The sequence below is a fragment of the Lithobates pipiens genome, unplaced genomic scaffold (genome assembly GCF_037356315.1).
Source record: "Lithobates pipiens isolate NorthernLeopardFrog02 unplaced genomic scaffold, aLitPip1_a1.2 Scaffold_30, whole genome shotgun sequence".
NCBI lineage: Eukaryota > Metazoa > Chordata > Amphibia > Anura > Ranidae > Lithobates > Lithobates pipiens.
Window position 1 is genome coordinate 107,901,379 of NW_027507791.1, and position 12,431 is coordinate 107,913,809.

Genomic DNA, 12,431 nt, shown 5'->3' on the forward strand with positions numbered 1-12,431 from the left:
TTTACCCCAAGTCTGAACCCAATAAGCATTTTTTTGTTTTGTTTTGTTTTTTCATTTTTTTGTTGTTGTTTGTTTCTTTAAAAAGCAAGAAAAGCATGAAAAGTATGGCCTGTGTCATGAAACTGTCTTCCACAATCTTCCCTTAGTAGAGTTTTGCTAATCCTCATCCAGTTTTAAGCCTCCTACACAGCTATTTTTGTTTGTTAGGCCCGGTTCACACTGGTGAGACGATTGCTCCGACTTTGAGAGCTGTCTTAACTGGTCCGACTTTGGAAAAGGTTTCTGCACTACTTTGGTCAGACTTCTGTCCAATTTCAGCCCATAGAATTGAATGTCTCAGGGGGACGGGGTCTCCAGATGATGTCACCAGATGACCATGCTCCAAAGTTATATAAGAGCTGTCAGACACTGGAGCTGCCTTTAAAATCCTGGTATGGTCGTGGGGAGGGGGGGGGGCACTACAGTTTTTATTTTATTTTGGCGTGGGGCTCCCCCTCAAGATCCATACCAGACCCAAAGGGCCATATATACCAGAACCAGGAATTGTTTTGATTGGTTAAAGGACAAGTCGCACTCACCTCAAAGTTGGATCAAAATCGGATCCTGTTCAATAAAGTTGCGTGGAAGTCGCATTGGAATTCGGACCAAAGTCACAGGGCAAATTCAGATTGTGACTTGCACCAGTGTGAACAGGGCCTTACATATGAAATGGAGGATCATTAGCACCTGCATGGTATTGGTTAATCATACACCTGAATAATCTCACAAAATTCCTGACTTTGTGCAAGTGTACAAAGTGTGCAAGTGTAAACATTTAATCGGTTTGAAGCCAAAGGGTAATCACAGCAAATATTGATTTGATTTACATTTTTCTTCTGTTCGCTGACTTTACATTTTGTAAACTGATAAAAAAAAACAATTAAAATATATATTTTTGAAATCATTCTTACAGCATTTCTTCACACCTGCCTAAAACATTTGCTGTATGTATAGACGCCTAGCTGTTACTGTTCACCTTTACCATCACAGGAGCAAGCTCTTTCTATGATTCAAACTCCATATGTGTTTTCTCTCCCCTGATGCAGTAGTTTTGCGCACATCATTTAGTCACATAGCAGCATCCTTAGCAACCCCTTCATTTTCTCTTAGCTGGGTCCTATGTCTACATTTACACCCATCCTGTTCCACATTAGAGTACAGAACACATAGCACATTGGCTAATATACACATTTATATTACGTTTAGAAGCCCCCCAAGATGTTGTGTAAACATTCACGGTTACTCTCAGGGATCATCACTTCATGGACTATAGCCATGTATGGGCCACGTTTGCGCCAAACGCTGCCACAGCTCCCGGAAATGATGCCCCTAGGGGAGCTTCCAGCTCGTAGTGTTGCACTTTCCTCATACAGCGGTTTTCTGTTAGTGTTTTATAGACAAGGTGACAACCCCCATTCTATTTCTTCTGTGTTTGGTATATTTTGCACAAAGATTTTATTTAAAATTGATATATCTCATTTCAGATATATACATGTTTGCTCCCGAAGAATGGATATAATTCCATGAAACGTGTCACGCTTTTGTACTGCTAATGTGTTGATCATTTCCATATACCGGTATGTCTATTGGTGTAATACAATCATGGTTTTAAAGTTATATATTATACATGTAATCCTTGCAAATTACGGGTTATTTTTAGGAAGAGTAGCAGGTGGTATACCCACAATCTTCCTATATTATGATGTATTAATATTGCTTCCTATATATGTATACAGATTAATTATATTGTGTCATAAATTATTATTGTGAATTATTATTTTCATTTTGCTATACAACAAATAAATCTATGATTTTTTATTGACCTCGTCATATGTGATTGCATGCTTCACCTAAAGTCCCACCTTTTTCTCTTTTTCTTATATAGTCAGGGATGGAGGCATCAGACTCTACTAAGTCACTGCCTCATATAACTTCCAACTCTGCACACCGCTGCATGCTCCAGTCTCCAGAGCCCTGACAAGTTGCAGGTTCATAATCATGAACATGAGGCACTCGTGTCCCTCCTGTCCCTCGGCTTCCTCTGTCTTATACTCAGTGGTGCCAGGACAGGAGATATAAGAGAGGCCGACCTCATCAACTTAGTCTCCCATCAGGTATATGACATATTTAGACATCTGGTTATTTTCACACGCTGGGTGGTCAGTGGATTCATGAGCTGTCACGGCTCACATCTATTCCGGAAGCTGTGATGCATAATGTGGGCGTTCCCTCCTCCCCCCTTATCTGGGGTGGGTGGACGCCTCCACGCTATGCATTGACGTCACATTTCACACATCGTGCGTGTGGCGCCATTTCTGAGCACCATCACGCCGATTGTGCTTCCATCTGCGGCACACTAGAGGGGATTTGGTGCCAAATGACGAGTGACTTCTCCGATCCGGAGTTGGCGCCTCCCCTTCATCTTGCACATTCACGTGGCATTTGGCAGTGTGTTGTGTGTGAGCCCTTATAGATTTCATCCGGGGTGGCTTATCCATCCTGTTGGTCTCTCCCTCACTTCTTAGCCCTTGTACACACGGTCGGAGAATCCGTCGGAATGTGTCCTATCGGACCATGTCGTCGGATAATCCGACTGTGTGTGGTATGCATCGGACTGATTCCATCGTAATATCCGTTGGACCCAATTTTCCAACATGTTGGAAATATTTCCCGACCAACTGGGCTGGTCGGACATACTCCGATCATGTGTAGAGAATTTTGATCGGACCAAGTGCCACGCATGCTCAGATCAAATTCCTACATCAAAGCTATTGGCTACTAGCCTGAATGTAGTCCCATCGTAACGAAATTACGTCATCACGTTCTGAAAGATCAGATTTTTCGCCAACTTTGTCCGACGTATGTATGCAACAGTTTCGGACAAGATCCGACGGACAAAATCCGACGGGCAAAAACCGACGGTGTGTACAGGGGCTTAGACAACAACCACTACTGGACATCACAGCTCTTAGCATCGGGTACTTTAGTAGCACCTGCTATACCCCCAGTTCACCTTGGCATTTCATCATTGGGTTTATATGCTTTCTTTTGGTGGTATGGTCTTTATTCAACCCCTTGTTTCTCTTACCTCTTCACTTACTCTTGGCTGGATCCTATTAGAGTAAGGAAAACATGGCACATTGGCTAATATACAGGTTTATATTCCATTTAGAATCCCTCTAAGATGGTGTGTAAACATTCACGGTTACTCTCAGTGATCACCGCTTCATGAACTATTGCCCGCCTTTGGTGTTGCCATGTATGGGCCATGTTTGCACCTCGCACTGCCACAGCTTCCAGAAATTATGCCCCTAGGGGAGCTGCTGGCTCTCAGTGTTGCACTTTCCCTGATACAGTGGTTTTCTGTGAGTATTTTATAGACGAGGAGACAACACCCATTCTATTCCCTCTGTGTTTGGCATATTTTGCATAAAGGCAGTTATTTAAAAATTATATACAGTATCTCACAAAAGTGAGTACACCCCTTTTAAATATTTTATTAGATCTTTTCATGTGACAGCACTGAAGAAATAAAACTTTGCTACAATGTAAAGTAGTGAGTGTACAGCTTATATAACAGTGTAAATTTGCTGACCCCTCAAAATAACTCAAACACATAGCCATTAATGTCTAAACCGTTGGCAACCCCTAAGTGAAAATGTTCAAATTGGGCCAAAAGTGTCAATATTTTGTGTGGCCACCATTATTTTCCAGAACTGCCTTAACCCTCTTGGGCATGGAGTTCACCAAAGCTTCACAGGTTGCCACTGGAGTCCTCTTTCACTTCCCCATGATGACATCACGGAGCTGGTGGATATTAGAGACCTTGCGCTCCTCCGCCTTCTTTTCGAGGATGCCTCGCAGATGCTCAATAGGGTTTAGGTCTAGAGGCCTGCTTGGCCAGTCCATCACCTTTACCTTCAGCTTTTTTAGCAAGGCAGCAGTCATCTTGGCGGTGTGTTTAGGGTCGTTATCATGTTGGAATACTGCCCTGAGGCCCAGTCTCCAAAGGGAGGGGATCATGATCTGCTTCAGTATGTTACAGTACAGGTTGGCTTTCATGGTTCCCTCAATAAACTGTAGGCCCCCAGTGCCAGGAGCACTCATGCAGCCCCAGACAATGACCCTCCCACCACCATGCTTGACTGTAGGCAAGACACACTTTGTACTCCTCACTAGGTTTCCACTACACACGCTTGACACCATCTGAACCAAATAAGTTTATCTTGGTCTCATCAGACCACTGGACATGGTTCCAGTAATCCATGTCCTTAGTCTGCTTGTCTTCAGCAAACTGTTTGCAAGATTTCTTTTGCATCATCTTTAGAAGAGTAATCTTCTTATAGCCTATGCCCTCTTTATGTAAAGAAACAATAATTTTTTTTTCAGATCCTCAGAGAGTTATTTGCCATGAGGTGCCATGTTGAACTTCCAGTGACCAGTATGAAAGAGTGAGAGTGATAACACCAAATTTAACACACCTGGTCCCCATTCACACCAAAAACCTTGTAACACTAATGAATCACATGACAAAGGAGACGAAAAATGGCTAATTGGGCCCAATTTGGACATTTCTACTTGTGTACTTACTTTTGTTGCCAGCGGTTTAGACATTAATGGCTGTGTGTTGAGTTATTTTGAGAGGACAGCAAATTTCCACTGTTATACAAGCTGTACATTCACTACTTTACATTGTAGCAAAGTGTCATTTCTTCACCTGCCACTGATTATGACAAAACCTCCTGTGGGGCAAAATATGTACTTCCCCTTTAAGATGATACATGAAGACAAGTGCAAAGCGGTGATTAGTGTTACATTTAGACACAGCTGTGTCTTCATACCTAATGAACTGACTAAACAGGCCTGTGGTGTTACGAATGATTCTAGCAGCCTGGGACTCTTCATGCTGACACTTCTGTAAGGTAACGCCATCATCCATATGACCTTCCTGGTGTAGGATTGCCTGTTCAAATGTAAAAAGATATAAAGTAGGTAAGTTCAGGTGTCATTTTTGTAATGTTCTATTAGCATAACTCTTTGGATTTAAATCTCTATAAAACAGAATTCAAACGTTTCACTTTATCTAATATTTTATTCTATTATATTATACTCTATTCTATCAATTAAATATATCTAAAGCCAAATTGTGTTTTTTTCTCTTCTGATTTCCATTTTTTTTTACACTGTATATAGCTGGTTGTTAAGGAAGGGGTAGGGAAGCCAGCCACCGCATCCTTAACAACTGATAAATCATCGGCTGTCAGTGGGCTTCCCAGCTGACAGCTAAATATTTAAAAAAAAACTTGAAAATAAAACATGTCAAAATTTCTTTAAAAAATGGCGTGGGGTCCCCCCAAATCCATACCAGACCCTTATCCGTGCCTGTAGCCCGGCAGGTCATGAAAGGGATGGGGACAAGGGCTTCTTCCCGACAACCCCTGCCCGGTGGTTGTCAGGGTCTGTGGGTGGGGGGGCTTATCGAAATCTGGAAGATCCCAGCTCCCCCATGTGAATGGGTATCAAGTACATTGTACCCCTACCCATTCACCAAAAAAAATTAGTGTAGTGTGACAAAACACAATAGACAGTTTCTGACAAGTCCTTTATTAAAAATGTCTTCTTCCTCCTCCGGGCTTCTTCAGTTTCTTCCTCCGGTCTTCTCCTTCTCCCTCCGGTCTTCTTCTTCTCCCACTTATTCTTCTGGTCTTCCTCTTTCTCGTGTCTTCTTTGTCTGGTGTTCTTCTTCCTCCGTCGCAGCTCCTGCCGATGACCCTCCTCCGATGCTGCGTCTCGCTGATCTGTCCGCGCCGATGTCAAGCATTTCTTAGATAATGATGGCAGATGACATAATCCGGAAGCCCACCCCCCAATGATGTCACTGCACCGAGGCATGATGAGTCAAGGCCTAAATAGATTCAGGTGGTGTAGAGCTAGAAAAGTGCTATTGGAGTCCAAAGGCTCCAGAAGAGCAGAGTTTCCTAAAGAAAGCAGACATAGTTGCAATGAAATCTGCCTTAGTGGGATAGGACAATTGTTGTGCACCCGAGAGGTAACTAGAATTGGAGGAAGGAATATGTGGTAGTATGAGACCTTACTCCACTGCAGAAGAACAGCTATCACCTTGAGTGTTTGGCTAGTTTCCTTAGTGCCTGAGTGCTAATAGGCCCTTCTTTTTTTTTTAGCTCCTCTACATCTTGTCTCTGCTGCTGCTAAGTTTCCATGTCCAGGAAAGGATCCACTATAACCCAGGTGCTGAATGATTTCCAGTGTCTGCTTCTCTGGAGAAGTAGGTAGGGAGCAGCAGGCATGCTTCTTACATTCTCAGCGGAAATGGCAAGCAGAAGTGCATCAGCCAGATGCCATTTGCCATTACCACCCAAGCAGCAATGCTGCATGTGAAATAGCAGATATAACATGTGAGCATTTCCTTCTGCCAATGATATTGAGAGACATTTAGAGAGGGGGGTAACACACTAAGACCCCTTTCACACCGCCCATAGCGTGGGCGGTAAAACGCCGCTATTTCTGCTGCTAGCGGGGCGCTTTTACCCCAGGATAGCGGCCGAGAAAGGGTTAAAACCGCAGGCAATACGCAGCGTTTTGCCGGCAGTATTACAGCGCTGATTTCAATGGGGAGCAGCGGCGGAGGAGCGGTAAACACACCGATCTTTCACCGCTCCAAAGAAGCTGCTGGCAGAACTTTTCCCTAACGTCCTGCCAGTGCACCGCTGTAGTGTGAAAGCCCTCAGGCTTTCACACTACAGACAATGGTGCAGCTTTTTTAGGGCGGATTGCAGGCGCTATTTCTAATGCTATATCGCCTGCAAAACGCCCTGGTGTGAAAGGGGTCTAAGTGAAATAACTCCCAACGTGTAAAAGAGGACATGGGTCGCAATTACAGAAAAACACTGCCTTCTCTAGGCTACAGGTTCCCTGAGGGGGGCATACCCTAGAAGGGGTCTTCAGGGTCTGGGTGCCATAGGAAAGTCCCTTGGACCTGGTCATGTATAGCACCATATAACTAACTACATTTATTGCACCACATGCAAGGTGAGCGCAGATCCAAGCATCTAGCACCCAAAGCAAACATTGTGGTGTGGTTCCCAATATATACATCAAGGGCAACAGATCTGTCTAGTGAGCCCTGAGGCAATAAGCATTTTGATCTTGATAGTAGTTTCAGTAGAAATAGTTAAGAAAAATAAAAAAAGATTGGTTTGGCAACTTCTTCAAAGAGAAGAGGTGCATCACCTGAGGGTACTAACAAATAAGTCTCATGAAGCAAATAATTGCCAGTGCCCTATTACCTGAAGATAGTGGCATATAACCCATGGTCTATGAATACAGATCCTGTGTCTCCTACTGTGCTTATTGTTTTTAATAATTTATATGGTTACCATAACAAAGCTCCTTTCAATGCTCTGAGCTTCTAACCTAGGTAGCTATTTTTACAGCAAATGGCCATGGATATTTGACATCAGTGGCATGACAATCTAATTTCTACAGGGTATGTGTACAGTATATGCTACTACTAGCCTAGGTGAACTTGAGGAAATGGTGACTGAAAAGGTTAATAACCTTGTCTAATAACATATGTTTTCTGGTAATAAATCTGAGGTGTCAGCACTTCACTTCTACTGTCTTTAGTTTTAAATATACAGTATATGTAAGAACAATATTAAAATGAGTATGACTACTTTTCAATCACATATACAGTATCTCATGTTACGTGAGTACACCCCTTACATTTTTGTAAATATTTTATTATATATTTTCCTGTGACAACACTGGAGAAATTACACTTTGCTACAATGTAAAGTAGTGAGTGTGCAACTTGTATAACCATGTAAATTTGCCATCCCCTCAAAATAATTCAACACACAGCCATTAATGTATAAACCGCTGGCAACAAAAGTGAGTACACTCCTAAGTGTATATTTTCTGTTGCCACCATTATTTCCCAGCACTGCCCTAACCCTTTGGGCATGGAGCTTTTCCAGAGCTTCACAGGTTGCCACTGGAGTCCTTTTTCACTTCTCCATGACGACATCATGGAGATGGTGGATGTTGGAGACCTTTTGCTCCTTCATCTTCCGTTTGAGGATCCCCCACAGATGCTCAATAGGGTTTAGGTCTGGAGACATGCTTGCCCAGGCCATCATCTTCACCCTCAGCTTCTTTAGTAATGCAGTGGTCATCTTGGAGGTGTGTTTGGGGTCGTTATCATGTTGGAATACTGCCCCGCAGCCCAGTCTCTGAAGGCAGGGGATCATGCTCTGCTTCAGTATCTCACAGTACATGTTGGTATTCATGGTTCCTTCAATGAACTGTAGCTCCCCAGTGCCGACAGCACTTTTGCAGCCCCAGACCATGACACTCTCCACCACCATGGTTGACTGTAGGCAAGACACACTTGTCTTTGTACTCCTCACCTAGTTGCCGCCACACATGTTTGACACCATCTGAACCAAATACGTTTATCTTTGTCTCATCAGACCACAGGGCATGATACCAGTAATCCATGTCCTTAGTCTGTTTGTCTTCAGCATACTGTTTGCGGGCTTTCTTGTGCATCATTTTTAGAAAAGGCTTCCTTCTGGGACAACAGCCATGCAGACCAATATGATGCAGTGTGTGGTGTATGGTCTAAGAACTGACAGGCTGACCCCTCATCCCTTCAACCTCTGCAACAATGCTGGCAGCACTCATATGTCTATTTCCCAAAGACAACCTCTGGATAGGATATGGCGCTGAGCATATGCACACAAACTACTAAACTGGTTGACCATGGCGAGGCCTGTTCTGAGTGGAATTTGTCCTCTTAAACCCCTGTATGGTCTTGCCCACTGTGCTACAGCTCAGTTTCAGGGTCTTGGCAATCTTCTTATAGCCTAGGCCCTCTTTATGTAGAGCAACAATTCTTTTTTTTAGATCCTCAGAGAGTTCTTTGCCATGAGATGCCATGTTGAACTTCCAGAGACCAGTATGAGAGATTGAGAGTGATAACAACAAATATAACACCTGTTCCCCATTCCTACCTGAGACCTTGTCACACTAATGAGTCACGTGGAGGTTAAATGGCTAATTGGGCCCAATTTTGCCATTTTCACTTAGGGGTGTATTCCTTTTTGTTGCCAGCGGTTTAGACATTAATGGCTGTGTGTTATTTTGAGGGGACAGCAAATTTACACTGTTATACAAGCGGTACACTCACTACTCACACACTCACTCACTACTTTACATTGTAGAAAAGTGTAATCTCTTCAGTATTGTCACATGAAAAGATAAAAATATTTACAAAAATGTTAGGGGTGTACTAATTTTTGTGAGATACTATATATATATAAAAACTCACTGGCCACTTTACTAGGTACACGTTGCTAGTATCAGGTTGGACCCCCTTTTGCCTGCAGAATTGCCTTAATTCTTTGTGGCATAGATTCAATAAGATGTTGGAAACATTTCTCAGAGATTTTGGTTCATTTTGACATAAGCATCATGCAGTTGCTGCAGATTTGTCGGCTGTGCATCCATGATGCAAATCTCCAGTTCCACCACATCCACGTGCTCTATTGGTTTAAGATCTGGTGACTGTGCGGGCCTTTGGAGTACAGTGAACTCATTGTCATGTTCAATAAACCAGGTTGAGATGATTTGAGCTTTTGAGCTTTGAGCACACTAAAGTCATAAAGGGATTGACATGGTCAGCAACAATACTCATGTAGGCCATGACATTTAAACAATACTCAATTGGTACTAAGGGGCCCAAAGTGTGCCAAGAAAATACCACACACACCATTATGCCACTGCCTCCAGCCTGAACCGTGGATACAAGGCAGGATGGATGCAAGTTTTTATGTTGTTTATGCCAAATTCTGACCCTACAATCTGAATAACGCAGCGGAAATCGAGACTCATGAGACCAGGCAATGTTTTTTCCAATCTTCTATTGTCCAATTTTGGTGAGGCTATGTGAACTGTAGCCTCCGTTTCCTGTTCTTAGCTGACAGGAGTGGCTCTCAGAGTTGGCATTCTGCATACCTTGGTTGTAATGAGTGGTTATCTGAGTTATTGGGTTATTTGCCTTTCTATCATCTCAAACCAGTCTGCCCATTCTCCTCTGACCTCTGACATCAACAAGGCATTTTCGTCAACACCACTGCCACTCACTGCATATTTTCTCTTTTTTGGACCATTCTCTGTAAACCCTAGAGATGGTTGTGTGTGAAAAATCCAAGTACATCAGAAGTTTTTGAAATACTCAGACCAGCCATTTGGCACCAACAACAATGCCATGTTCAAAGTCACTTAAATACTATTTCTTCCCCATTCTGATGCTCAGTTTGAACTTCAGCAAGCCGTCTTCACTATGTCTAGATGCCTAAATGCATTGAGTTGCTGCCATGAGATTGGCTGATTAGCAATTTGTGTTACCAAGCAATTGAATAGATGTACCTAATAATGTGGCTGGTGAGTGTATATATATATATATATATATATATATATATATATATATATATATATATATATATATATATATATATATATTGCAAGGGCAAATACAGTATACAGAGCAGTAACTGGGAATATTAGAATAATAGAATGGTATACCTCAAAAGAGAGTGAAGACCCCCAAAATTGGATATTATCTAAAACTAAATGGGCTGGGACTTTTATTTACTTTGTCTCCTTTTATTCACATCTTAGAGTATTCACTTGTAAATTGTTTTCTTACTCTTCTTTTAAGTGGTCCTAATCTTGCTGTTTTGGCATCTTGGGCTTTGTAGGTCAGCCACAAGCCACTGTCAACATGCTGGATAAAACAAATAGAGTCTCCATATTTTATTTCTGCTACTCCCATTCCATCGATGTCTCGCTTAGGCCCAGAATCCAATTTTTCCTAAATCAAAAGGAAAAATGTCAGTGGGAATGTACAAAAGTTTAATTTGCATTTTTAAGCATCATTATTTATAACAACACAAATGTTGCTAATGTTCCCTTGTTATTCAGCATGCACATTATTCCAGATCAATCACTATGTTCACAAACTTCTAAACTCTTCATAGGTTGCCACATAAAGCATAGTTATTTCTCCAACTTTGTGTGCTATTTGGATAATTATAGCCTCAGCAACACTCGCAATGCATACATCAGTGATCTGTGACTCATGGGTTTCCATCAAGTCATTCTGTTAAAACAGTCCAACAAAGACATAGATGGTGACCATTATAGAGTGTATTAATTATAGGGAGTTCAATTCTACTTCTAAAAAAGCAGTTAAAATCTGCTTCTTTTTTTTTTTTTGTATTATTTAAGTGTCAGGCATCTGCTGGGTACAGACAAATGTAAGATATATTGGTGACTGGTAGCTAAAAAGAAACAAAATTAAATAGCACATCACTATTAAACATTGTGAGCAATATGGTGAGGATCTGTGAAAGAGGCAGTTAAATACTTGATGTCATTATTTCTTTTGGCTAACACTTTGATTCTAATATAGCTCTGAAAGTTCAACAAGCAAACTGCATATCTGCCATTAAATAGCTGTGCCTAGAAAATGTTTTTATTACAATGATAGTGGTAAAAATTGAATGATCTACTTTAAAATTCATAAACATAATTACATAATAAAAACTCTGCCCAGCAACTGCTTTAAAAGATGCCAAGATTTTATTTTACACTAAAAGGAATCCTAAACAGTTTGTTTATAATATTGTCCTTCCTGTTCTGTGATTACTTTTTTAATCTTCAGTTTATGGCTTTTTTACATGTGGCAACTTCAACTATTCAGTCCAACAGTGATTTAATAAAACTGGAAAGAACATTCTATCTGCTGCTATAAGGGTTAATTAATATTAGCAATGTATCTTTGTAACTGATATGTTTATTTGACATAGATACTGTATGCATTTAAAACATGTATATCTTTATGTTGAGATCTTTCTCAATACAACAAACCTCTTTTTTTAGTGTATAACACAGTGTTTCTCAACTCCAGTCCTCAAGGCGCCCCAACAGGTCATGTTTTCAGGATTTCCATTGATTTGCACGGGTGATTTGATCTGTGTCACTGCCTTAGTAATTACCACAGCCATTTCATCTTAGGGAAATCCTGAAAACATGACCTGTTGGGGTGCCTTGAGGACTGGAGTTGAGAAACACTGGTATAACATACTGAAGAAACAAGTGTGGATTAGTAGAAAATTGTACTCACTTTGGATGCTCTGAAGCAGAAAGCTGATGATTTAGTATCCGACTTTGCTCGGTCTTGTAGCACTAGTCCTTGGTCCTCTGTCAGTGCCAAATACTGCCCAGTTGTAATATGGCGAAGGCGGAATGTCTGCCCCCATCGGATGTGACTTCCACTCCAACTGAGTTAATAAAAGGAAAGC

The 12,431-nt window shown here is 41.6% G+C and overlaps 1 protein-coding gene across 8 annotated transcripts in view; it reads right to left on the minus strand.

Moving 5' to 3' along the window:
- RYR3 (ryanodine receptor 3) overlaps positions 1 to 12,431 on the minus strand; it is a 1,008,486-nt gene that overhangs the window by 688,874 nt on the left and 307,181 nt on the right. For all 8 annotated transcript variants that reach the window (XM_077464742.1, XM_077464741.1, XM_077464740.1 and 5 more), the window contains 3 exons: positions 12,254 to 12,410; positions 10,775 to 10,939; positions 4,881 to 5,002 (listed from right to left, as the gene is read on the minus strand). In XM_077464742.1, coding sequence (XP_077320868.1) covers positions 4,881 to 5,002; positions 10,775 to 10,939; positions 12,254 to 12,410 — 444 coding nt within the window. The remainder of the gene's footprint in view (positions 1 to 4,880; positions 5,003 to 10,774; positions 10,940 to 12,253; positions 12,411 to 12,431) is intronic.